General features: G+C 43.3%; 2 protein-coding genes and 1 long non-coding RNA gene across 3 annotated transcripts in view; 1 reads left to right on the forward strand and 2 right to left on the reverse strand.

Annotated features, from left to right (window-relative positions):
• Positions 1 to 5,353: 5,353 nt before the first annotated feature.
• LOC310757389 lies at positions 5,354 to 9,423 on the reverse strand. Its single transcript, XR_014545141.1, has 4 exons — positions 9,304 to 9,423; positions 6,768 to 6,909; positions 5,914 to 6,443; positions 5,354 to 5,673 (listed from the first exon to the last, which is right to left on the reverse strand). It is a non-coding gene; the product is annotated as an uncharacterized lncRNA (long non-coding RNA).
• LOC310757159 (histone-lysine N-methyltransferase SETMAR) lies at positions 6,465 to 13,233 on the forward strand. The gene is made up of 2 exons (XM_083602380.1): positions 6,465 to 6,615; positions 10,009 to 13,233. Exons 1-2 carry the CDS (start codon positions 6,541 to 6,543, stop codon positions 10,807 to 10,809), a joined length of 876 nt encoding a protein of 291 aa, XP_083458506.1. The 5' UTR covers positions 6,465 to 6,540; the 3' UTR covers positions 10,810 to 13,233.
• Positions 13,234 to 14,410: 1,177 nt separating this feature from the next.
• Positions 14,411 to 27,380, reverse strand: part of SUMF1 (sulfatase modifying factor 1) — a 74,387-nt gene continuing 61,417 nt past the window's right edge. The window contains exon 9 of the mRNA XM_083602183.1: positions 14,411 to 14,884. Within this exon, the coding sequence (XP_083458309.1) occupies positions 14,849 to 14,884 (36 nt within the window). The 3' untranslated portion in view covers positions 14,411 to 14,848. The remainder of the gene's footprint in view (positions 14,885 to 27,380) is intronic.

Consider the following 27,380-nt stretch of genomic DNA (forward strand, 5'->3'; position numbering starts at 1 on the left):
TATGGCTCCACAGTCCTGACCCTATACCCTCAGTAGAGTACTGAAAATGATCAGATAGACAATCACTAGCTTATCAATTTCACTCTTAAAAGGTTTTTAAAAGAGAGTGTTCATGAATTGTATACTGTAGCAATGCCCTAAATCAGTTTGTGAAGCTGAAAAGCTTGCTATTGTAACCAGAATTTTAATGAGTTGCAAATTATCCATTTTCTACTAGGTGACAGAGTGGAGTAGCAATGTTTACTTCACCTTAGAGTGGTCACTAATGGTTCCTCGTTGTCCCGGTAAACAGTGACATGTCCTTGGCCCATTCTTGTTCAAGCCATTATAAATGACTTGGATGAGGGAATTGAGGGAATGCTCAGCAAATTTGCAGATGACACTAAACTGGGAGGGGTAGCTAATGCCGCAGAAGACAGAAGTGGGATTCAAGATTACCTTCAGAGATGGGCAAAAACTAACAACATGACTTTCAAATGGACAAATGTAAGGTTCTGCACTTAGGCAGGAAGAACCTGGTGCACAAATATAAGATGAGGGACACAGTTATACTTGTGAAAAGGATCCAGAGGTCTTAGTGGACCACAAATTTAACATGAACCAACAGAGTGATGCAGCAGCAAAAAAAAAGTGAATGCTATTCCAGGCTGCATCATCAGAAGTCTAGTATTCAGATCAAGGAAAGTCACAGTCCCATTCTATTCTGCTTTGGTCAGAACCCACCTGGAGTACTGGGAGCCACAATTTAAGAAGTATATTGACAAGCTGGAACTTGTGCAAAGGAGGGTAAGATGATAAAGGATCTGGAAACCAAACCTTACAAGGAATGGTTGAAGGAGCTTGGCCTGGAAAAGAGGAGACTGAGAGGAGATACAATAGCTATCTTCAAATATATTAAGAGCTGTTACCTGGAAGATGTAACAGATGCTCTTGGGGGCGGGGAGGGGTAGGACCCAAAGCAATGGCTTCAAGTTACAAGAATGGAAATTCCAATTAAATGTCATGGAAAAAGTAATGATGGTAAAAGCTGTTTGACAGTGGAACAAACTCCCTCAGAAGGTGGTGCACTCTCCTTCCTTGGAGGTTTTTAAGCGGAAGTTGGATGGCCATCTGTCATGGACGGTTTAGTTGAGATTCCTGCATTGCAGGGGATTGGACTAGATGACCCTCCGGAAACTCCCCCAACTCTGCAATTCTATGGTTCTATGACTTCCTGGCACTCCTGCCAGTGTGTTTGCACAGCACTGTTCTCCCTGTTGCTCCTCCCACCCTCCCTCCCCATAAATAGCAGCGACTACGCTGTGGGGAGGCCAGCTGGATGCCACCACCCCATCCAACATTCACTACTGGTATTATTGTTATTAGATTTCTTACCTACCCTTCATTGTGAGATCCCATGGCAGGTTGTAATAATTTAAAAATGCAATATTAAAATCTGTTAAAATGAATGTGTTTTAATAAGCTTTTCCTTTTCTATGATAGTATTAAACATATAGTACAGTAGTACCTTGGGTTAAGCACTTAATTCGTTCCAGAGGTCCGTTCTTAACCTGAAACTGTTCTTAACCTGAAGAACCACTTTAGCTAATGGGGCCTCCTGCTGCCGCCGCGCCACCAGAGCACGATTTCTGTTCTCATCCTGAAGCAAAGTTCTTAACCTGAAGCACTATTTCTGGGTTAGCGGAGTCTGTAACCTGAAGCGTATGTAACCCGAGGTACCACTGTACAGTATACAAGCAAACTACGCTGCCAAGCATAACATCTGGTTTCATTCCAGAAACGTCCCTTTGGTGGGTGTCTTTTACAAGCCACTTCTTCCTAATAGCTTAACTTGTAACTTGCTAATTTTGCTAAACCGTACTATTAAAAATATGTATTACGGTCCTGCCGAAATTAGCATGGAGCTATAAGACGCTATCTATCCATAACTTACTTCACTTTCTTCAGTTGGGTCTAATCAGCTAAGGAATTTGGAAATCAGATACTGTATCTTGTAGATCTCCTACAGCAGTCTGATATAATGTACCACATTCATCACTAAACAAAGAAACAAATCAATCAGAGCTGATATGGGAGTGGGGGAGAAGGCAGGCAAGCATTTTATTTATTTATTTAGTCCTGCATGAAGGGCTGATAACAAGATAATATTCAACATCAGCCCAAGAGAAATGTTATCATTTCACATAAGGCAAATAAATTAAAAACTGAAAAGCATAACTGGCAGTTTCTACAAAAATGAGACACCAGGACACAGAACGTCAGCTCTAGAACAGTGCATTAGGAGTACACAGACCTATAGATCTATAGGTTGTGCTTAAAATTTCCAGACAAAATTAGTTATCTACTTCTTTGTCGTGAACTTTATCTAATACTAGAATAACCCAGAAGAGGTCCAGCAAGGCTGGTATCAAGGCTCTTAGACTTGCTTGTACTCTCCACATTTATCTTATTCACCTGACAGTGAGGAAGAAGAGTCATTCAGGGAGCCCCTAAAGGGTTTCTCCCTAACAGCCTTGGAAAATCTGGTGTCCATAATGAGATTAGATTATTTATTAGAGAATAGTTTGTTGGAGGAGGTGTGTGATGTTTGGTTTGTATCACATGTGGTGGACCTGTGATAAGGTGGCCACAATCTGGGAAGTAGTATTCAAAGAAATTAGATAACTGGACAAAATATAGAAGAAGGACTTGACTTTGATTGGATTTGATGGGATTGTTTTTGCATTCTTGCTATTGTTGTGATTAAAGGTGTAAGTCCTATATACCTCGATTGGATTTACTTCTGAACAGACATGTCTAAGATTTCCCTAATAATTCTTAATGTTTAAATACAATTAAGAAATTACGCTTATTTATGATTGAGAAACCACTAAGCTTAGGGTTTTTTTTAAGCCTGGTGTTATGGACTACTTTTGTGATGTTACACAGGATTTTCACTCCCCCCCCAAAAAAAACCAACAACAGTGAATTTCAATAATTCATGCATCTCCCATTAGTCAGACTTGTCTGGACTACTGAACCATTCTAAGTACAGTAGTAAATGCTTCGCTGGTATTACAGTGAAAATTCGAGATATACTGTTACTATGGAAATAGCAACTTGCAGAATTCAAGGTTGTTGAGTGTTATGTTAAAAGAAGGAAATCCAGTTGAGAAAAACACAACATTTGGGGGAAGAAGAGAGTGGGGAGAAGGAGTGGGGTAGTGAAACATATTCTTTTATATGGTGTATGTGTGGGGTTTTGTGTCTGCGTCAACTGAGTAGGTTCTCTTTCTAGTCACTTATTACACTTCCTTGACAGTGAGAGGGATGGGGGGAGAGTGCTTGGTTAGTTGTCTTTAGTTGGCTACAGTGAGGTTTGTTTGCATATGTGAGGGGGATATTGTTCGGTCCAGTTAGCCATATTGCTTTCATTGAAGCAAAATCCTTACCACAGGAAATATAATTTTTGTAAAAATGATTTCTCCACATAGGCCTATGTGATTCCAGCTTTCCTCCAGAGCAGACTGCCCAGTCTTTCAGCTAAACTTCATTATGCAATGTGTTTGCTCCAATTTCTTGGGCAGGGATTCTATCTTATGTCAGACATTCTTAAATATTCAGTGTCTATTAAGCAATGTGAATGAATGGATTCACAAAAACGAAACTGTGGCCTTGGGGAAGAACCCTCAGGGAAAGTAACAAAAAAAACTCACCATACTATCTGCAGTTCTCACCTGAAATTTCTCCAATGTATTCTCAAGAAACTACAACCCATCTTGGAAAATGATGCCTCCATTGGGCCTTGGCATGCACACCTGTCTTTCTCCTAGGCAGACCCTCAAGTTGAAATGACTACTTGCCACCAGCAATGCACCATCAAAAATGAAGCAAAGGGAACAAACCCTGAAATAACCCCCAGTGCCAATTATTTCCCCATAACAATGCTATATTATTGGACCAGACAACACTAGAATTACTTTTGGATGCTTTTTCAGCTGCAGAGTCCTCTAACGTGATCTACAACAATGGTCTTCTGCTGCTTACATAAGCCAAACTGAATTATAAATTGCATAGATAATCTGATATGATTGCCCTCAGTTACAACTGGGACGAGTTTCTCACAAGAGGCAGACATTCTTCTCCATCAAGTGTTAAGACTGTTGTGTTGTGAGTGTTTGCTTTAAGCAAAATGAGGCAACCAATAGTCTTGGGCTGCAATGGGGACACCTAGTTGGTTTAGGGGCTAGTTGGGAGTGGTTACCCTAACTATCATTGCTTTTGCCTTTGGACAAAGAAAAGTCAAGTGACATACTGACTTATTTGACTTTGCTATATTCCATTAATTTGATTGTTGTTCCAGCTCTAGTTTTGTTCATTAGGGCTGCCCGTCTCATTAGTAAACAGCAGGAAAGCCCTAATGCTAGTGAATGCCTTGGAAGTGATCTTTGACTTCCTTTTTGCTTCTCAGATCAGGAGAAGCCAGCTGTGACCTACAGATAATGAGCTTGGCCTTTCAAAAGAGGGGCACGCTGACAGCCCAATGGCTCTGCAACATTTCACAGCAGAGGGACTACACAGAAGTTTATAAAATGAGCAGCTATTAAGTATACTTTCAGATACTTTGTGAGCTAGAAAATAATTAATGGAGCTAAAGGGTTGACTGGGATTGGCTTTGCAACTGAATTAATGTTCTGCATTAATTTAGCTGTTAGAGAGAACACACATCTAGCTGTGCTGGGAGCAAGAAAATGAAACTTTGAAACCTAATTGTAATAGCTGAGGCATCAAAAACTAGTAAAACAATTATTTCCTGTCATTCCTCCCCCTCTTGTCTTCTCCAACATCTTTTCATGGTCTATGCAGTCTCTATCGCCTGTACAGGTGAGTAACCACTCACCATTGCCGGAAGGAAGGAATTTGATACATCACCAAAAAAAGGCAAGTATTTTCACACCAAAACATGCTAATATATATAGATGCAAAGTTAAAAAATAATTGCTATAATTTTAATAGAAATACAATGTATATTGCCATAGTGTAGAAGACTTTGAGTAGGCAGCCCGTGCGCCTGTTCAGTCTGCTGTCTAGGTGCTCCTTTCAAGGCCCCCCCCTCTGCCTTCTCATATTTCTTTATCTTTAATTTAGATTTAAACCAGCCAGCACACTTTTTTTGTTTAGGCTCACTACAAAATTTGTATGGTAGTTTCCAGAGGGTGATGCTTGGGGAATGCTCTCCAGGCCCATGGTACCCCAGATCGGATGGGAGGTTGCTTGCTCTTGATGGGGTTATACTCCCTTTGAAGGAATGGGTACATAGCTTGGAGCTTCGTCTGGATGCTTTGCTGCCACAATAGCCCTAATATAGCCAAGTAAGTAATCCAGTAAGTTTACAAGGTTTGGCTGTGGCTGCTTTGTTTTTCCCACACACACACAAAAACGACCACCACAAATCCTACACACGGCCTCTCAATTTGCACCACAGGAAAAATGTGACCTTGTTCTCTCCTCCCAGCCTAAGTTCAAAACATGCAGACCCAAGTGGTTAGCAGACTTTTCTGAAGATGCCTTATTCCTCCACTTTAAAATTTGTTTGCTTGTTTAAAAACACCTTTTCTTTTGGTTGGTTGGGTTCTTTTGGTTTGCTGCTATGCTTAAAAAGTATGGTGTTTTCCTACACACACGCAGAGTTTTCTACTTTGGCCACCTCATGAGAAGAGAAGACTCCCTGAAAAAGACCCTGATGTTGGGAAAGATGGAGGGCAGAAGGAGAAGGGGACGACAGAGGATGAGATGGTTGGACAGTGTCTTCGAAACTACAAACATGAGTCTGACCAAACTGCGGGAGGCAGTGGAAGACAGAAGTGCCTGGCTTGCTCTGGTCCATGGGGTCACGAAGAGTCGGACACGACTAAACGACTAAACAACAACAACAACAAAAGCTCTCAAATGCCTTCACTGTACTCTTCTCAGCACCTGCAGAAAACATTCTTAGAAAGGCAATGTAATTTTAATTGTAGAATCACAGAAATGTAGAATTGAAAAGGGGTCCCGAGGGTCATTAGTCCAGCCCCCTGCAGTGCAGGCATCTCAACACGCAGTCACCCATCCAATTTGAAATCAACCCTGCTTAGCAAATGTGACAGCAGTTTTATTGCTACTTTGTAATGTTTTAAAATACAGCTATGACTTTTTAATGTTCTTTTATCGTTTTATCTTTTGCAAACCCGCTTTGAGCGTTTGTTTTTGTTTTGTTTTACAATCAAGCGGTGTGCACATTTTACAAAATAACTAAGTAGAATGCCTTCCTGCAACTTAGCCCGCAAGCGATATTCCATGCGCGACTCTCAACTCAAGTCTTTGACTCTTTCTTCCAGCGACGCTTCCGGCGTCCATCTCCAGCTTGTCGTTCATTGGTGGTTTGGCCTTTCATTGAACGAAGCCTTGCGCAGAGCTGACCAATCCTAAGAGAGCAGGGCGGGGAAAAGAGTAGGGTTTTTTTAAAAAAAAAAAAAAGCCCCGGCCGTATTGGCTCTTCGGGTTGACCCTCAGAGGCGAAGCATGGACGTTAGTGGAGGGCTGGAGAACTTCCCCGTGGCTGTGTGGCCGCGGCTGGAGGCGCCGCCAGCGTTCCAGGTGAGAGGGCGGCCGTTGAAACGGAAGGGCGGGGGACCGAGAGGGCGAAGCCAGTTTCAGCAGCTGTGCGAAAGCTGGTGGGGGACGGCGGCCGTGTCTCTCTCTCGCAAAGGTCGCTGGGAATTGTAGTTCTTTCCGGGTCTGCCACTTACGTCTGGTAAGGAGAATTTCCACAGGTCTCTCAATACAGAGGTGGAGAACCGCTGGTCCTTCTAACTGCTGTTCCTTCGGGGAGACAGTTCACAGGGGATTAAAGGATGAGGGTGGCCGAGCTGTGTATGCCACACTGAGTTCCTTTGGAGAAAAGGGGGGTTGTATATTATTATTATTATTATTATTATTATTATTAGTGCTTTTTTTCTAAAAAAAATGTTTAGGAGTATGCTCCCCCCCCGAAAAAAGCACTGATTATTATTATTCACTTACACAGATGTACTCGGAAGTGTTGCATAGGAATGGGCTGCGCATGTACGGGTGTTGTACCTGCAATGTTTGGGACTGAAGTCCACGTAATATATCACCCATCGCTGCAAGAATAGTTCCGTGCAATTTCATTTAATCGGTTTATTGCATTTGCATGCCCTCTTTTCCCCCAGCTCCAAAGGAGCACCAGGTGGCACACGTGGCTCTTGTGCTCTCCTACCCACCCTCCCCATTTAATCCCCCACAACAACCTTGCAACGTGAAACAAAATAATAATAATAATTCCTTCCAGTAGCACCTTAGAGACCAACTAAGTTTGTTATTGGTATGAGCTTTCGTGTGCATGCACACTTCTTCAGATACACTGAAACAGAAGTGTGCATGCACACGAAAGCTCGTACCAATAACAAACTTAGTTGGTCTCTAAGGTGCTACTGGAAGGAATTTTTTGTTTGTTTGTTTCGACTATGGCAGACCAACACGGCTACTACCTATAACCTGCAAAGTGAGTTAGGCAGAGACAGAGAGATCACCCAGGGAACTTTGCAGGTGAGCAGGGCTTTGAACCTTGATCTTCCAAGTCCTAGTCAAGTGCTCGAACTACTTCACCACACATATATTTAGGTAGCACATTTATAACTTGCTTTTCTTTCACCATGGAACTCAAGGCAGTGTATATTTGTGGGGGGGGGGGGAGGGCACTGCTTGGCTTTCCACTCAGGCCCCGAGCAGACCCAGACCTTCTTTCAGCAAGGTGTCCACTTCCTGTGGCCTCTCTAATGTCAAGTGTGAAGTCAAAATTTGTTTTACTTGGAATACTATTCCACCTTAGTCCTAAACATATTAACTTATAGAATCATAGAATGGTAAAGTTGGAAGGGACCCTGAGAATCATCTAGCTCAACCACCTGCAATGCAGGAAGATGCAGCTGTCCCATATGGGAATAGAACCTGCAACCTTGGTGTTATCAACACCACACTCTTAACTGAGCTATCCAGTTGGTCCCAGTTAGAAAGATTCCTGCATAGCAGAGAGTTGGACTTGACCTTCGTAGTCCCTTCCAACTCTGCCATTCTGTGATTCTAAGTAGGGCTGAGTGATGTACGTTTAATTCACTTTGGTACAGTGGTACCTCGGGTTACAGACACTTCAGGTTACAGACTTCGCTAACCCAGAAATAGTACCTCGGGTTAAGAACTTTGCTTCAGGATGAGAACAGAGATTGCGCAGTGGTGGCGCGGCGGCAGCAGGAGGCCCCATTAGCTAAAGTGGTACCTCAGGTTAAGATCAGTTTTAGGTTAAGAACGGACCTCCGGAACGAATTAAGTTCTTAACCTGAGGTACCACTGTATTGCAATCTCCCCTGTCTTTTGAAAGTATAGAAGTCTTCTGGCAGGTCTCCTATCACTTTAATCCTCCTGTTAAGGCAGGAGTTCAAAAGTTGAAGGTATTTGCACTGCTATTACCTCCAGTTCAATTTCCAGCTCTTGTGCAGATGCTAAAGCCACTGGAACCCTTCCAGACACCAGCCCATCATTACGTGGAAAAGCAGGCAGGTTTCCTTTGCTTCCTCCAGTGAGTGCTAAATGACCCTGCACTAGCAGCTACATCCATGAGATGTCACTCTTATCTTTGGCAAAACCGTTCCATCTTATTGCTTAAATTATTAGTGTTCTTTGAAAACGTAATTCACAGGCAAATGTTTAGATTTCCTGTTGCTGTTTGATTTTAAAGTTTGTTAATATTAGATGTGTTGTTTGTATGAATGCAGACCTTATTATAAATTGATTTAAAAAGGGTTGCAATGACATGTTTTTCCAATACGTGTGTACACTGTGTACCAAATAAAAGTATTCTTACATCAGTCGTCAACATGAGATGCTACAAAAAGTGGGTGAACTTTTGAAATGTTTTCTCATTGAAATATAGTTTGAAATTACATAATCTTAAATTTTGGAATAGACATGATACATCAGAAATTTATTCCTCCCAGTCAATTTGTAGTGAAAAATCATTACAAATTTAAATTTGGATTACGGAAATATTTTACTTTTCAACATCAACACAATCCCTTCCAGAATATGTGCCATCTATTTCAGGGATGGGGAAACGATGGCCCAGTTCTCTGAACTGTTAAGGTCATAGTGAATCCCGATTCTGTCTTCTGTGGCATTAGCTACCCAAACTACACTCAGCTTTCCTTTGTCTCTGAAAATGAACCTAATAGGATATGATCACTTCCTCCCAAAGTTCCCAGTACTTACACTTTGTCAATCAACTCCTCCCTGTTGGTGAGCACCAGGTCCAAGCTAGATTATCCCCTTGTTGCTTCTTCCACCTTCTGGGAAATGAAACTAGCGAAGCTGTGATAAATCAGCATGTACTTCAACCATCTCCTTTCTGTATTCTGTCATGCAATAAAGCAAACTTTATTTCACATTCTACTAATGTTCTTAAAGGATCCATTTGCCATCCCAAACACGCTGAATCATGGTCCCTTCAGATAAAATTAGAAGCATGAGATTTGTATGGGCTTGGCAGTATAATTTTATCCTTGCTTTGGCTAATGAGCTACTTTAAGGGAATTAAATTATTAGTGCATCCTCAGCCATTCCATGTGGACTAGCACCTGCGTTGTAAAAATAGATCTCTGCAGATATCCTCTAGGGAGCAAGGCAAAATCAAAAACGCAAATGCAGAAAAGCATTTAGTTGTGTATGCTTGTAAACATCAGGATGTTTACATTTCATATGTTGATGTGTATTTCAGCAAACATACTGACAACCTTGAATGGAGAATTCAGCTGTATATGTATTTACCCAAAAGTAAGTCCTGTTGAGCTCAGTGGTGCTTTCTTCTCAGTAGTAGTACAGGAGTACAGGAGTATGCACTATTTGTATCATATACTATGGCTGATTTGTTTTTTTTAATGTAGAAGACACTACACAATGATCCGTTTTCTTTTGCAGTACAGCCCAGATCATGTAGCTGGAGAGGAAGGAGGACCAGACCCATCTGAAGTCTCCCTTAATGGCTGCAGCTGTCACTCCTCTTCCTGTCTTGCCTCCACGTGTTCCTGCCTTCATTATGGGGAAAACTATAACAATCAGTGCATTAGCTGTGAAGGAAATGAACTAGATTTTTCGAAGCCTGTTTTTGAATGCAACACTATGTGCCACTGTGGAGAGTTGTGCCAAAACAGGGTGATTCAAAGGGGCTTGCAATTCCGGCTTGAAGTCTTCAAGACTGCCAAGAAAGGATGGGGACTCCGCAATCTGGAGTTTATACCCAAAGGAAGATTCGTTTGTGAATACGCTGGGGAAATACTCAACTTCGGAGAAGCATGTAGAAGGATACAATCGCAGACATCAAGCGATTCAAATTACATTATAGCAGTAAGAGAACACTTCTGCGATGGACAGATAATGGAGACGTTTGTGGATCCCACTTACATTGGTAACGTTGGTAGGTTCCTGAACCATTCCTGTGAACCAAACCTCTTTATGGTCCCTGTCCGAGTAGACTCAATGGTACCTAAATTGGCACTTTTTGCCAACCGTGATATTTGTGCCAATGAAGAACTTTCATATGATTATTCAGGTAGATACCATAATTCCTCGCCTGAGAAAGATCAAGAAGAGCTGCAGCAAGTGGAAGCATCTAAGAAACCCTGTTACTGTGGGGCCAAATTATGTGCAAATTTTTTGCCTTATGATAGTTCATTATTCCACAAAGATGACCTAAGAAGCCGTGCTGTAGAAACACTCTGAGAATAGAACCAGTAGCATGTAATGCTGTATATATATCAATTACATTGCAAAAATACTAATGCCCTATTCTGGTATGAGGGAGCAGTGCATGGAATCAGCATTCCACACAGGTAGATGATGGAGGTGTGTTTCCCTATCTAACATTGCAATGCTGATTGAAGTGGCTGGATATACCTTTTGATGCACATGGAACATGTGACTTCCCAGGCCACTACTAGCTGTCACATTTGACTAATTGCACTCAGCCAGAGCTGGATCAGGGCCTCTCTTCCTGAAATAATCCTTTGGGGACTTAATGAACTTTCAAAATATATTACTGTGGAATGAATGACTCACCATATTTATATCCAGAACCCAAACCTAGAAATGGGACGTGATGATTTCATTGAAACTTGCTTTTGTGTACATGTGATCAGCAGTACATACGTATAACCAGCAATTTTCTGGTCTTGGATTGTACAGCAATAAGTTATTCCCCTTCTATACCTTGTTCTAGTCATAAAAGGATAATGCATGGCCCTCCATAGGTTGCTGGAATGCAACTCCCATGAACCCTGAACATTGACCATGCTCGCTGGGGCTTATGAGTCCAGCAATATATGGATGACCACAGGTTTCCAACCCCTGTGGTTAAAACATTAGGGACATAACAAATGAATGCCAGTGTGACTAGATTCCTCATCAGACCTAAAATCTATCAATATATATATATATAAATATGAAACAGTCTGTGTATACTATTAACCGCTTAACAGAAGCTGCTCTCTCATATACCTTTGTAATCTGCCTGGGGTTATCACCAGGCCCTTTTCCCTAGAGGTGACTTGGTATCTCAAATGACTGTCTAATAGGCAGTCCACTGAGTTCACACCCATCATAATATCTAAAGTAAGTTACCTCTATCACTACCTCCTTTAAATATCCTTTACTTTGCTGATAAAAGCATGGATGTGGGTTGAGATTTATTATGCATCCGGACCAGAAGGCATCAAGTATATGAGCCAGGTATTTTATTTTATTTAGGCAACAAAAGCAACTCTGAACATAAACAAGTGAGAATGTGCAGCCATTCAGTAAAGAATAGGAAATAATTCTACCCAATAAACTGGCACAATATATGACTCTCCTTTCCACTCACCATCTTGCTCATCAACTTTTCCCCCTGCCCTTTTTTACTGACTTGTTTAACTGTCCTCAACAGATATTCTCCACTGATCACATTTTCTGAGTCTTCCCACCATTCCATCTTGCTCTCTTTGTTGCACTTCTGCAATCCTGTTTTCAGAAACACATACTGCCCTTGCTTTTTCTTGTCTCTGTTGCAGACAAGTCAACATAAATTATACCTAGTGATTATTCTAATAACTCATTCAGTGGGGACTGGAGGCAGAGCTCTGCTTCTGTCTTGGCCATTTTCTTGCCTTCTTTGAATCTCACATTCCTTTCCCAGAATGGAAATGTGTCAATCAGTGCCCCAACCTTGCATACCAGTAGAACAAATACCCTGATACTGGTGTTGAATACACAAGAATGTATATTATTATGCTCAAAAATGGTTTCCCACCCCTTCAATTTCGGCTCACTAAGCAGAGAAAGGAAATCACTGTAAGCAATAGCACTGCTGCACAGTTATTTTTAGGAAGTGTAATATTCAGTCTCGTCCCATATATATATATATGAAGCCTTATTTCTGTGATCATTCAAGCCTGCCTTCAGTAAAAGCCAAGGGGCCTGTTTTCCTCTTATGTGGATTTTTCAGTCTGACTTGGAAGCAGCAACAAGCTGAATGTGCCCCTGTCTTGCTAAATGCAAGGAGCTTCTTTAAATGAGATTCAGAAGCAATACAAACACAAGTGAGTGAGAAGATTAAAGATTTTATTCTAAACAGCAAACATTACCAAGCAAGCACTTCAATCTGCCACTGGGAAGCCCTCAAGACGTGGCAAAGTGACCCCCAGGTAGCCTTCAGTTTTTGCACGACCCTCTGGCCATCAGTTCATGCATGAGCTCAGAACTATGCCCAAAAACCATCCGATTTATAGATAGCTAACTTGTTAGCCTGCGTGCCTTGCCCAACTAGCTAGTGCAGATTATTAATTAGCTAGCCCCCTCTTCCAATACTACATGTTCTTCCAAACAATGTCTAACATCAGAGAAGGTATCCTGCATTACCACTTCTTCCTTCTACCAGATTATACATTAAAGGCTGATCTCAGCCACCAAATAACTTTAACAAGAGATAGGGGACATAAACAGAGGCAGGAAGAGATGACCATGTCAGATCATTAAACTCAAAATACAAATATATTTGTATACACCCCCCATCCATATAGCCATCTGTTAGCACATCTAGTTATTCCTGAGATGGAGATACGGTTTATTATAAGGCATTAAAAAAGGAATGAATAAAATATTATACTGTGATGATGCCCATGTTTAAACCATCTGTGTTTCAAGCCTTAAAGACATGAGCCCTGCTGGATCAGACCAAAGGCCTCCCTCATCTAGTATTCTGGTTCCCACAAAGGACAGACAAATGTCACTGGGAAGCCCACAAGCAGGACACTGGGATGATAGCTCTCTTCCACTGTTTTCCCCAGAAACTGTTAGGAACATTATACTGAGTCAGGCCCTTTCTCCACCTGGCTCTGTATTGTCTGCACTGACTGGCTGCAGTTCTTCAGGGTTACAAATAGGAAATCTCTCAGCTCTACATGGAGATGCTGTGGATTGAAATTGGAGCCATTCCTCAAGTAAAGCAGATGCACTGCCTATGAGCTATGGTAGGGTTACCAGACGTCCCCGTTTCCCGGGGACAGTCCCCGGATTTCATCTAATGTTCCCGGGGAAAGTGGCAGCGGCAGCCTCAGCAGCCCAGAGCCAGTTGGCTCTGGCTAGCTTCAGGAGCTGCCCACTACCGTGTTGCCCGCCATTTTGCCTCGCTGGAAGTCCCCATATGATGTGTTGCGCACAAGACACATAGGGAGACTCTGAGTAGGGGCTGAAGACACAGTGCTGGGTGCCGTCGGCGGGGTCGTTGAGCTCGGTGTGCCGCTGCAACTTGGCGCTCAGCTCGCTGTCGGCACCACTTCCCAAGGCCATCGGCTTGGGCTCCGGTTCAGCCTCAGTGCTTGGGCAGCTGCGGCTGCTGCTCAGCTTCACCATTGTGCTCCTCGACTTGCAAGCGGTGGCTCAGCTTGTTGGCCAGCTTGTTTTTGGCCATCGCAGATGAGAGGTGAGCAGGAGAAGAGCTGATCCGGCCAAGCACGCCTCCTCCCGCTCGCTTGCTGCTGGCTCTGCCCCGGACCCGCTAACTGGGCGTGCCACGGCTCGGATGGGTGGCTGCTGGACGATGCCTGCACAGGAGACACCCAGAAAGATGGGCAGGGTAGCAGGAGGAGGAGGGGGTTCTGCTAATGCTTACTCCCAAGTAAGCCTGTAGGGGATTGCAGTGCAAGGAGGGAGGGAGAGGGGAAGCACGGCTAGTGCTCTAAGAAAGGCTGGGGCCGCGCAACAGAGGAGACCACAGAAGATAAGACATTATTTCTCTATTTTTTAATAACCTTTCCCCTCTTTTAAAAACATGTTGATTGATTGATTGTGTCCCCGGATTCATTGAAATAAATCTGGTAACCTTAAGCTACGGTCCTTACCTGCCAAGAGCCATGCTAATCCTTGCAATGACAAGCATCATAACTAGCTCGGCATCTATCTGACTTTGTAAGATAAGTCTGAACTGTCCCCTTGATTGCATCTCTGCTGCAAAAGCTTGGGTGGGGATATGAGCTTGCCAACCACCCACTTTTACCACCAGGCTGACTCCTGAAGCAAAGCACTCCCACACCAGCAATTCATAACAGCTTCATTACCGCAAAAGACCTCATGTTTCGGTGGATGGAAGGGAAGGTGGAGGTGGGCAGAGGAATCTCATTTTCATCACAACTCCATATTGTTAGATTTTTTTAGCTGGGAAAATACAGTTCCTCAGAAGCAGAGTTCTGCTCTTCAAAATGTCATCTGGATCAGCTGTGCATTCCAGTTAATAAAGGAAAGTTCCATAGTCGTTAACTCCATGCTTATACAGAGGAAACAAGGAACAAATGGGGGGGGGGGATGTTGGGGTAAAGAGAGAAGTTTGTTCTCTTTGAGGATAATGGGTGTTGCTCTCCTTTCCGGTCTGCCTGTGGCAGGTTTACTTTACCCAGTACACTTTTTTCTTTTTTTGCGAGACAAGTTTCGGAAACCAACTGGGTCACAGTGGACAGATGAAGATTAGCTAATCTTATCATAACATAACTGCTACCATTGCCTTTTGAGGCGCCACGTAAGCAGTCTAAAATTCGGTGCCCTGTCAGACATTTCCTACACAGACATGTGTCTATTGTATTACTTCAAGTATTAACCACTTTTAGGGAGGGACCACTTCCCCCTTTAAAAATGAATGCTCACTTACAATGTAACACTTCAAACTTTTCCTCTTCCCTTTTTGTGTCAAAATCCACAAGCACAGCTTGCGTCGTTGTTATAAAGGCATTCAGAAGTATTTTATCTGCTTAGATTTCTGATACAGAATTATTATAATTATTACAATTGTGTGTGTGGGTGCACGTGTATACCTTTAAGAACACAGGAAGAGCCTGCTGGGTCAAACCTTGTAGTCTACTGTCTTGTTCTCACAGTCACCAAACAGATGCCTGTGGGAAGCCAATTCCAAGTTCAGAGGCATGCCGCCGCTAATAGTGGAGGTAGCCATTGTTAGCATTGTCCATGATTTCTTTCTAATCCTTTTCAAAAGCCATCCTAGTTTTTGGGTGTCCCCTTCTGTGGGGGTGAGTTCCATAGCTGAACTATGCAGTGTGTGACGTGATTTATTCTCTCTGTCCTGAATCTTCCGACAAATTGCTCAGCCACAATCAAGAATGGCACTATGGAAGTACTTTTCAGATAGCCTCCCACCCCCACAAAGTGCAGAAACTCAGAAGACGTTCCAATAATGTGTGTGTAATATGCCAAAGAAAATAGGCCAATGTAGCAAAATAAGTTAACATACAGTTAAAGGTAAAAGTAAAGGCACCCCTGACCATTAGGTCCAGTCGTGGCCGACTCTGGGGTTGCGGCGCTCATCTCGCTTTATTGGCCGAGGGAGCCGGCGTACAGCTTCCGGGTCATGTGACCAGCATGACTAAGCCGCTTCTGGCGAACCAGAGCAGCGCACGGAAACGCCATTTACCTTCCTGCTGGAGTGGTACCTATTTACCTACTTGCACTTCATGCTTTTGAACTGCTAGGTTGGCAGGAGCAGGGACCGAGCAATGGGAGCTCACCCCTATGCAGGGATTCGAACCGCCAACCTTCTGATCGGCAAGCCCTAGGCTCTGTGGTTTAACCCACAGTGCCACCCGCGTCCCTCAACATACAGTTAGGCAGGTCTAATGATTATGATGCCTTTTCTGGAAAAACTGGAGCTCCTTAGTAGGTGGGAGCATCCCAATGGAGAAATGCAACTTGGCTGCAAATAATTCTCTCAACTACACCTGCTTTGTGCTTAAGGGCGTAACCTATGACTGCCACTGAAATGAATAATGGTTTTGTGCCAGGACCAAAGCCAAAGCAATTTGTTTCATATAGCATTTGTAGTTGTGGTTTGGATTTCATTTTTTTATTGACTGTGCTGTTTGTACCTGCCTTGGGATCTCTTCATTGGCAGGAAGAAGAGATCTTTCAAACAAAGAAGTGATATGAGCAGTGCAGAAGTCATGTACTTCACAGATAATGTTACAGTTGGGGTGAACGCAGCAAGTGTGATGAGCAGGGAAGGAAAGCAGCAGCAGAATCAGCTGTAATTCTGCACCATATTCAAGTGTGAGATCAAAAACACCCCCTTTACGAGCTTTGACTTTAAGCAGCTAAGAGTCGGTGACAAAACTGCAGTTCTGTGGTGTTTACTCCAGGCTTAGTTCTCAGCAATGATGTGAATACACTATTGCCTCTTCTAAACCACCATAGTTTTCCTAGTTTCTTTACTTCTGAACCAGTCTTTTAAAAGTGTAAAAAGAGAGCTGCTCTTTCTGAGCACAATTCCAGGTGTTGGTGCTGACTTTTAAAGCCCCAAATGGCCTCGGCCCAGTATACCTGAAGGAGCATCTCCACCCCCATCGTTCTGCCCAAACACTGAGGTCCAGCGCCGAGGGCCTTCTGGCAGTTCCCTCACTGCAAGAAGCAAAGTTACAGGGAACCAGGCAGAGGGCTTTCTCGGTGGTGGCGCCCGCCCTGTGGAACGCCCTCCCATCAGATGTCAAAGAGATAAACAACTACCTGACTTTTAGAAGACATCTGAAGGCAGCCCTGTTTAGGGAAGTTTTTAATGTTTGAAGTTTTATTCTGTTTTTAATGTTCTGTTGAAAGCCGACCAGAGTGGCTAGGATATGTATAAAAAACAAACAAACAAACATGTTGTTGTTGTTGTTGTTATCAGTTCAAAGGCCCATCTGATCCATCTTTCTGTTATCCCATTGGCCAAACAGATGTCTGCGGGAAGCAGGTCTTAAGCTCAACAGCACTTGTGATTCCCAACAGTCATTCAGAAGCTTACTGCCTCCAATACAGGAGATTTGCTGTGACACCTTAATGCTGCCATTCTGCTACAGGGCAGCAAGACAAATAGTGCAATGCATTCCTGAGTTCCTCACCTCCGTATTCCTTTCCAAACGTAAGGAATATAGCTGTATCTTTCATCTAAAAATTGCAGAGGTCATCAAATGAAATCTGAGCTAGCGGGGCTGAAAGCTTTCAAAACAGTAAAGTAATTTCATGGCCCTGCTGATATTTAAACATAGTATACCAGGGGGCAGTTCTAGTGGTATCCAAAGATGACAAATCACTTTGTTTATACATATCTAGCTGTTGTTGTTTTTTAATTCCTGCTCAGCAGAAGATTTCCCGTATCAATGAACACAGTTTACTGAAAAACCATATGAAAGAATTGACTACACTGTCCTTTAATACCAGGTTTTGATTTGGCCATGCAGAGCTGGCTTTGTTCTAATAAGCAAAATTTTAGCAATCTTTTCTCTGGTATGGACACCGGTCAGAATCAACAGTTAAAGAGGTGCAATGGAGCTCCTATTTCTACCATCTGGAAGACTTGCATATAGGGGCACCTTAGAGTTTGCTCTAAGCATAATAAATCTATTTGGAAAATACAAAATAAATAGTGGAATAATCTTGTGGCTGAGATTCATGAGAAGCAGCTGCGATCTCTCTTATCACTGCCTCAAAATCGAAATCACAGCCCCTTCTCACAAATCTCTGCTGCAAGACTGTTCCACACTTTCCCATGTATGATCTAAGATTTATCATGCTTAGATAACTGTTGTCCTCCAGATGTTGCTAGACTCTAACTGTTATTGGCCTTTGGCTAATTAAACAATCTATGGCCTTTTAAACTGGGGGTGGGTATGGTTTTTGATTGTTACTATGATATGTATTGTTGTGTTTTTATATTGTAAACCCCCCTGCGATCCTCAGATGAAGGGTGGTAATAATAATAATAATAATAATAATAATAATAATAATAATAATATCAGTCCCAGTCTTATGGACAACAGATAGATTATGGGATTTGCACTCCAACATCTGGTTCCTCGCCCATGTTTCCACTCATTTATTCCTAGAGTGTGATCTTATTATTATTTTCTTCCCTACCTTCCACAACCCTCAGTGCTACACTTTCATCTTCCATAAGATTTATTTTTTTTGAGGGGGTAAAATAAAAATGGCATTGAAATGCCATTTATTGCTTATAAATTCTAAGATGCATGGAGGAGGACCCAGAGGGATAGACATAGATCAGCACGGCTAGCCACTCAACCAAAAAAATAATGGCCTAGTCAGGGCTTTGGGGTGTTTTTTTCACCCGCTCAGATGATTCTTTCATAGCCATTTTCCATAGGCTCTGTTGAGCTGGGGATAGCTAGAGTAGCAGACTAGAACGAAGAGAGGTTTACAGCAGCAGCTGATTTGCTATACATTCCTCCCTGTGTTAGAACCTAAGGGCAGACTCATTCCTTCACAGCTGCCAGCACCAGCCACAGGCAGTAGCGGTGTGTGTTTCGGGGTGCTATTGGAGTTACTGCTGCATATGGGGGATGGGGAATGATTGCTCCTTCCTGTTCACCCACATGGACTCAACCTTACCACCATGCTGGCCCAACCGTCTCCAGGTAAGTGTCAGGAGGGTGCACCACTACTGGCCACAGAAGTCTGCCAAGTCCTGCTCCCTGCTGGACTAGCTCAAGATATTTTGCTGCCTGAGGCAAAGGAGCAGATGGTACCCTCACCCAATCCACATACAGAATTCAAGCAGATCAGCATGTTAATGTGACCTGGGTGATCCTGGGTGACCTGAGGGCAGCTAGTTAGCTCAGGGAGTGTAGAGCAGGCTACCTCAGGGGGAAAGAATGGCAAGCCGCTGTGGTCCCCAACATCGGCTGTCTGTCTCATGGCCAAGCTAGCCCTGGTTCCCTTAGTATCAGACTGCAAGTTTTAACCTTAGGATACAGCAACAACCACAGAACGGAAAAAAGGATGAATTACCTACCCTTAACAAGGAGATTTTCAAAAAGTTCACTACTCAGATGTAAAATGTGACAAATGTCTTCTAGAATATTCTCTAGGTGAATGAAGAGAGCCAGTGTGGTGTAGTGGTTAAGAGCGGTAGTCTCGTAATCTGTGGAACCGGGTTCGCGTCTCCACTCCTCCACATGCAGCTGCTGGGTGACCTTGGGCCAGTCACACTTCTTTGAAGTCTCTCAGCCCCACTCACCTCACAGAGTGTTTGTTGTGGGGGAGGAAGGGAAAGGAGAATGTTAGCCGCTTTGAGACTCCTGAAGGGGAGTGAAAGGCGGGATATCAAATCCAAACTCTTCTTCTTCTTTGTTCATTCCATCCCCACCAGACTGTCCCCCCCTAATTGGTCCCTAGATGTTGGACTACAACTTCCATGATCCACTTCCAGCTTAGTCAGAGTTAGTCAGCTTAGTCAGAGAAGATGGGAGTTATAGTCCATCAACATCTGTAGACCCAAGGCTGAAGAACAGCCCTGACCTACCAGGTGCTGCCACAAACTGAATGTAAGATCAACAAATGCTGAGGGACTAACTTGGTTTCTTTACCTACAGTTTCATTCTATTAAACATACAAATTTTCAAGAGATGAAGGTTGCAGTCCTATATTCACCTTAGGGTAAGTCAGTTTCCATTGTGTAAAACCAGAGCTGGGAGTTCCTGGATGCCAGAGAATAAGCTATCTTGCACGCCTCTGCTCACCCAATACTTACCATTAGCAATACCTCTTTAAAAGCAAGATTGCAACTGACAGACACCAGAGCAAGAGAGAGATGTCATGCTTACCAAATGCATAGCTCTACAGGCATGAAATCACAAGCTACTGGTTCAGATGCCATCCATTTCACTTGTGTTCTGATTTTACAGATGAGTGGGTAGATCCAAGAGCAAGGCTTTTCAGACTTGTTAATAAATATATTCAAGAGGCTTTAGTCCTATACAAGAGATTTGTTCAGCCATATGTCAGGAGCTTGAAGGGAACATTTTGTTTTGTTTCATACTGGTGGAATATTAAACAGCAGAAAGTACCAGGAAACCAATGCTTTGAACTATCTATAAATGTTCTAAAGTAGGATTTCGTGACAACTGCATTTCTTTCAGCACCCCTGCTTCCCAACTATCTTTCAAAATTAGATTTATTTGAAGAATTAATATTCTGCTCTGTTAAAAATATATATCTTCATAGTCTTGAAATCTACTAATTGTAGGGATTAAGCACAAAAAGGCACATAGAAATTTAAGATTAGATATGATTTAGATTAAATCTAAGATTGGAACTTTCAAAATACTTATATTGACTTGGGTTCTGCTTGTGCATAAACACACATAAACACACACCTGCTTTGATTGTCCCCTGTCAAGAATCAGAAAACCAGGAAACCATGTCTTAACACAAATCAGGGATCATGTATTGTTGCTCCTTAACAAGTCACAAGAAGCCATGGCTTGCTGTTGGTTTGCTGATGGTGGCTTGTTCAGGAGCAGCAAACCAAGAATGCTGGTTTGGATGTACTACAAAGCCAAGGCTTCCTGGTTTGCTCATCTCACTCACAACCTGGGGAGGAGAGAAACAGAAGCAATCAAGTACACTGTTCATTCCTGCTAACCCAAGATAGGCAGAAAATCTGCATTATCATGGCATACAAAGGAACCAAGGTGAGAAAAGAATCCCTGTTTAAGGGTCTCTTACACCTAAATGATTTGCATATTAAATAGTCAGATTGTGCCACATCTGTGCTATCACAACTGGGAAATTACTTGCATAGTGCAGGAGTAGTGCCCCCCACATCGTTGCCATTATTGCTGGTACACTGTAGACATCTGTGGTCCAAACCACAGAACCTAGGGCTTGCCGATTGGAAGGTCGGCAGTTTGAATCCCCGCGGAGGGGTGAGCTCCTGTTGTTGTGTTCCAGCTCCTGCCAACCTAGCAGTTCAAAAGCACGTCAAAGTCCAAGTAGATAAATAGGTACTGCTCCGGCGGGAAGGTAAATGGCTATTCCGCACACTGCTCTGGTTCGTCAGAAGCGGCTTAGTCATTTATGGGCATACACAAGTAATTGCTAGATACACCAGCAGGAAAGACCAAGAAATGGTTTTAAGCTTGTAGATATGTTTTGGGTTAACTGAGACAGGTTGCAGGTTGGGGGTGTAGTGCAAAGGATCACTCTGTGCCAGTGGAGAAGCAGGAATTGTAATTTCATCATGAAATCCTATTCATACTTGAGAGCAAGCCCCACTGAACATAGTGAGACTTATTTCTGAGTATGCATGCACAGGATCAAGTGGTTTTCTCAGATTTCAGGGTGTAGCTGAATGAACTTGAAGGATGGGAGTCAAGGTTCTGCCCACCTAGTTGCTTCTCAGTTATTGTTGCGTGAATCAGGGTTCATAACTGGAGAACTGCACTGGGGCACACTTCCCAACACAGCTTGCCTCCTGCAGTGTTATGCCACAGCACAAACAGGAAAGCCTTTGATGATAACTTTAGACAGCAAACTTGTGCAATCAAAGGCTACGGGATGATACAACAGCTGAGCACTTTCCGTTATGATCAAAACAACTCCCTCTGACATAATCTAACACAACAACAAAATCCCCATCTCCATCTTTCCACGTCTCCAAATCTTTGCTGGGCACTTCTTCCCTAGTAGAACACAGGGCAATTTGCTAAATTCACAGCTGGACTGACAACAATTACTTAGGACAGGAAATGCCACAAACGCTGAATAGCTAAGCAAGCAAAACATTAGCCCAATGCAAGAATCACAACTGGGAACAGAGTGTTTAATTAGAAGCCATGATTTATTTATTTTGATTTTGTATTTTTAAAAGAAAATTGCAGGACCAGGAAGAAAAAGGGGAAGCACTTTTCTTGCCCAAAGAAACAAGGAAAACAAAACGCATTGCTTGATCCAGGCAACAATCTTGACTGGGTTGTCAACCTTTAAATGTATTTGCTAGAAAGCTGAAGATGGGTGAAACAGCTAAATAATTACCAATGGATTTCAATATGAGATCCAGTATAGCGGAGAAATCCCTGAGCATTATAGCGGCAGGAATGAGTGCTGGACATGTTCAAATTTCCTTGCTAAACTGCTGGCGTGAACTTCTTAATGCTTTTCTTAACAAGACTATTAGATACAGAAGTGTGTTACTAATTTCTCAGTGTGTATTTGTGGTAAAGGTTTGCTTCATATTCTGTGCATTTTGTGAAAACTGGCATCTGAAGATGCCCTTGCAGAGGTCATTGTGGGTAGCTGGTGGCTTTAGTGATGATTAATATGAGGTATAAAGCAGTGCCACTCTTGCAAAAAGTCATCTGTTGCAACACAAGCTCATGGTACTCTTATCTCCTTAATAAGCTTCTCTGCTAACAATGTAGTCTAGACAGTACCAGATAGTCAAAGCTATTTCTTCTTCAGTTTTCCAGCACTTTGCTATAACTTGCCCCACCGTCAGCAAAACAAATACAGGGCTGGCCCTACCATTAGGCAGAATGAGGCTGTGGTGATTGTTAATCCTTCTAGCACTTTAACATCCTTGTCTTATTCACCCCAGTGAAAATTCTTCTTCCATTTTACACATGGGAACCAAGGCCAAAACTATCCAAGTGTTTGCTGTTGATTAACTTAGTTTGTCTCAGTTTTGTGCTATTTACTAGGCCACACCATGTGCAGATATATACAAGCTAATACTGGCAGTTACACACAAGTCACTTTGATGGTTTGGGTTGGTTATTCTGCCAAGGTCAAAATCTGTACACTTACTACCCAGAACTCCACCCTAAATGGTTTTACAGTAAAAATGTCTCTGTGGCATCCAGTTCTATTGTATCAAAACACCAAACAGCTACGATATCCTTCTTTGGAAGAAGAATGGAAAATAGTAGAATACATAGGCAAAAATGAATATGCTACTCGAATTAAATGAATTTAAAAACCATGTATTTTACAGTATCATGAAATGTGAGAAGCTTACAGCACACCAGCTTGCTTAGGATTAACATATGCTTAATTCATATGACTAGAAATATTTTAAGTCAAAGGTGGGGAACTTGTGGCCCAGCAGATGGACCCCCATCAGCCAATGGTCAGGCATGACAGAAGTTAGAATTCAACAACAGCTGAAGTGCCATAGGTTCTCTATCCCTAAGTAGTAATGGCATTTCAGGGGTTAACAACATGGTGCCCACCAGATGTACTTAAGACTCCAACTCCCATCAGCCCCATGGCCAATGGTCATGAATGTCAGGAGTTATAATCCAGAAACATCTGGAAGGCACTTCATTGGTTATGTCTGATTTATTGTATTTCTTACCCATCATAAGGTTCCTTAGGTTACAACTACCTGTATATAAAATGCAGAACCAAAATAAGTTAAAAGTTAAAACCATTTACAACCAGAAGACTAGTGTGTACACACACACACTTTATAGTGACTAGACTAGAAACAAGACAGAAATTTTAAATTCTTACAGCAAAATGTTTTGGCTTCCACCTTTATCAGTTCTCAGACTGAATGACATCAAATATATTAGTTAACTGTTTCAAAATTCTATAGCTAGGTCTCAATATTAGCACATTTAAGCCTCACAACTTATTTTCATCATCATTTTCCCTATCATTATTTTTTATGCATTTCCCCCCCCCCCCCCGAAAGGGCCATTGACTAGAGAAAGAACTTTTTGCTGTTCTGCAAAAGGAGTATCCTTAGTATAAGTCAGTGATGTGCAAAAGTGCAATGGCAGTTTGGTAGGAAATATCCAAAGACACCTAGAGGGTCCAGGTTTCCCATCTCTAGTGTACACTGTGTCTGATTTTCACCCTACCCCTCCTCATTCCACACACCAACACTTCAGATGTCCCTTTCATTCAACCAACAATCACATTTGGTCCAGAAATGCCAAGGTTACTCCTAACTAAATGTATATAGGTTTCAATCCTTAGTGAAAGTACCTTAGATTTGGCAACAAGGATAAACTGGAAACATTAAATGCATTGTTTGTGCACATTTTTTCTAATTTGGGTCATTTGTAGCTCCTCTAAGGATTTTACACACTCTATGAAAACATATTTGCAACTAATTCAAACTGTATACACTGATGCCTGCATATTTAGGACTGTAATCCACGAGGCTAATTAAACAAAAGTTGATTCCAATATTGCAGGAAGTTGGCCACTGAAGGCCATATCTGGTATTGGGGGGGCCACTTGGAAGCCACACACTGAATTATTATTAAAAGAAATAAAGCAGCATTTCACTTCCTGCTTTTGTAAATCCATCTCCAAGTTGAAGCCAATTGCCTCTAAACATTTCTTTTCCTTATTAAGAACCCCCTCAATTCATGGCCATAATTCTTCTCAGTTCTCAGAGGTAAAACAATCAAAGTTAATACTCCATACATCAGTGCTAGATTTCCGGAAATACAAATGGAAATCCAGCCCGTTTCCCCCCTCCCGCCGAGGTTCATTAAAGCAGAAAGTTCATAATAATAATAATAATAATTTTTTATTTATACCCCGCCCTCCCCAGCCAAGGCTGGGCTCAGAGCGGCTTACAAGCAATAATAAAAACAAGATGAATGATTACAACTTAAAAACAAAAATAAAAAACATTAAAATAATGGAACATTAAAATATTAAAATGTAGCCTCATCGCAGGAGAAGGAAAAGAAAAAAGAAAGAGAGGGAGGGAGGGAATCAAATTGGCTCCAAGCCAAAGGCCAGGCAGAACAACTCTGTCTTACAGGCCCTGCGGAAAGAAATCAGATCCTGCAGGGCCCTGGTCTCATGAGGCAGAACGTTCCACCAGGCCGGAGCCAGAGTTGAAAAGGCCCTGGCTCTGGTTGAAGCCAATCTAACTTCCTTAGGGCCTGGGACCACTAGGGTGTTGTTATTTATGGACCTTGAGGCTCTCCGTGGGGCATACCAGGAGAGGCGGTCCCGTAGGTACGAGGGTCCTAGGCCGTGAAGGGCTTTAAAGGTCAAAAGCAGCACCTTAAATCTGACCCTGTACTCCACCGGGAGCCAGTGCAGCTTGAAAAGCACTGGGTGAATATGCTCCCATGGCAGAGACCCCATGAGGAGCCTTGCTGCAGCATTCTGTACCCGCTGGAGTTTCTGGGACAGCTTCAAGGGCAGCCCCGCATAGAGCGAATTACAGTAGTAAAGCCTGGAGATGACCGTCGCATGGATCACTGTGGCCAGGCCGGGGCAGGAAAGGTAAGGGACCAACTGCTTGATGCGGCGAAGGTGGAAAAATGTTGCCTTAGCTGTTGCTGTAACTTGCGCCTCCATGGAAAGGGAGGCGTCAAGGATTACACCCAAACTCTTAACGGAAGGCAATGGCACTAATTGGGGCCCCGCAAGAGAAGGGAGTTGGTCCCTCATCCCCATGCCATCCCGACCTAGCCATAGGACCTCTGTCTTCGAAGGATTTAGTTTCAATCGGCTCCCACGAAACCATCCAGCCACAGCTTCCAAGCATCTGGTCAGAGTGTTCGGGGCCGAGTCGGTGTGGCCATCCATCAGCAGATAGAGCTGAGTGTCATCAGCATATTGGTGACAGCCCAGCCCAAAGCTCCAGATAATCTGGGCAAGGGGGCGCATAAAGATGTTAAAAAGCATCGGGGAGAGAATTGTGCCCTGCGGCACTCCACACACCAAGGAGTGGCGCGACCACATTTCCCTCCTTAGTGCCACCCTCTGTCCCCGACCAGAGGTAAAAGAGCACAACCAGTTATGGGCTATGCCCTGTATCCCCACGTCTGCGAGGCGGTGGTCCAGAAGATCATGATCGACCATGTCAAAGGCTGCTGACAAATCTAAAAGGATCAGCAGTCCTGACCTGCCTCGATCCAGTTGTCTACGGAGATCATCTGTTAGGGCAACCAGAGCCGTCTCCGTCCCAAAATCAGGACGGAAACCGGACTGAAATGGATCTAATGCCGATGTTTCCTCCAGAAACCTACCAAGCTGTTCAGCAACCGCTCTCTCAATTACCTTACCCAGGTATGGAAAATTTGAAACTGGGCGGTAATTGGATAGGTCTAAGGGATCTGATGAAGTTTTCTTTAAGAGTGGACACATCACTGCTTCCTTCAGTTCCCCTGGGAATGTCCCCGTGTCAAGGAACAAATTGATAATTTCAACCAGGGGGTTCCGCGCAACATCTGGACACTCCCTAATCAGCCAAGACGGGCACGGATCAAGGAGGCAGGTGGTGGGCCTACCAACTTGGAGGAATCTATCCACATCAGTAGGGAGTATCCGATCGAAATGGTCCAACACTGGACCTGAAGTCAGTCAAGGGGCCTCCAGTTCAGTCACTGTATCTAAATTGGCAGGGAGGTCACGGCAGAGCAACAGGACTTTCTCCGCAAAAAAGCTTGCGAATGCCTCACAGCTGTGGGTCAAATTTGTGCTTAAATTTGGTTGTCCTCCTAAGGACGTTATTGACCTAATTATTCTAAAAAGTTGTGCCGGGCGAGAGCTAGCGGATGCAATAGAAGCTGCAAAGTAAGATTTCTTAGCAGCTTTCATAGCCATCTCATAGGCTTTCATAAGCGTCCTATAAGATGTTCTTGAGGCTCCGTCACGAGTCCGTCACCATACTCGCTCTAGCCGTCTGAGATCCCGCTTCATTTTCCGGAGCTCCTCAGTAAACCAAGGTGCCCGGTTTCGACGGGGTCGCAGAGGGCGCTTAGGTGCGATCTCATCAATGGCTGCCAAGAGCCGGTTATTCCAGTCCTCAACAAGGTCATCTAATGAGTCGCCAGGAGGAGCAGGGTTCCGCAAGGCTTGTCGGAATCTATCAGGATCCATCAGTTTTCGCGGACGAGCCCAAATAGGTTCGCCACCCGAGCCGGGGAGGAGCGGGAAGTCAATCTTGGCTTTTAGAGCGTAGTGATCAGACCATGGCACTTCCACAGCGGGGAGCATGATCA

This window comes from Podarcis filfolensis (assembly GCF_964270895.1).
Source record: "Podarcis filfolensis genome assembly, chromosome: 2".
NCBI classification, from domain to species: Eukaryota; Metazoa; Chordata; class Lepidosauria; order Squamata; family Lacertidae; genus Podarcis; species Podarcis filfolensis.

Excerpts from the sequence above, each read along its gene's own strand:
- LOC310757159 (XM_083602380.1), top strand. The coding sequence starts at position 6,541 with ATGGACGTTAGTGGAGGGCTGGAGAACTTCCCCGTGGCTGTGTGGCCG. Across the intron at positions 6,616-10,008 it reads AGGCGCCGCCAGCGTTCCAG|TACAGCCCAGATCATGTAGC; the intron begins GTGAGAGGGCGG and ends TTTCTTTTGCAG.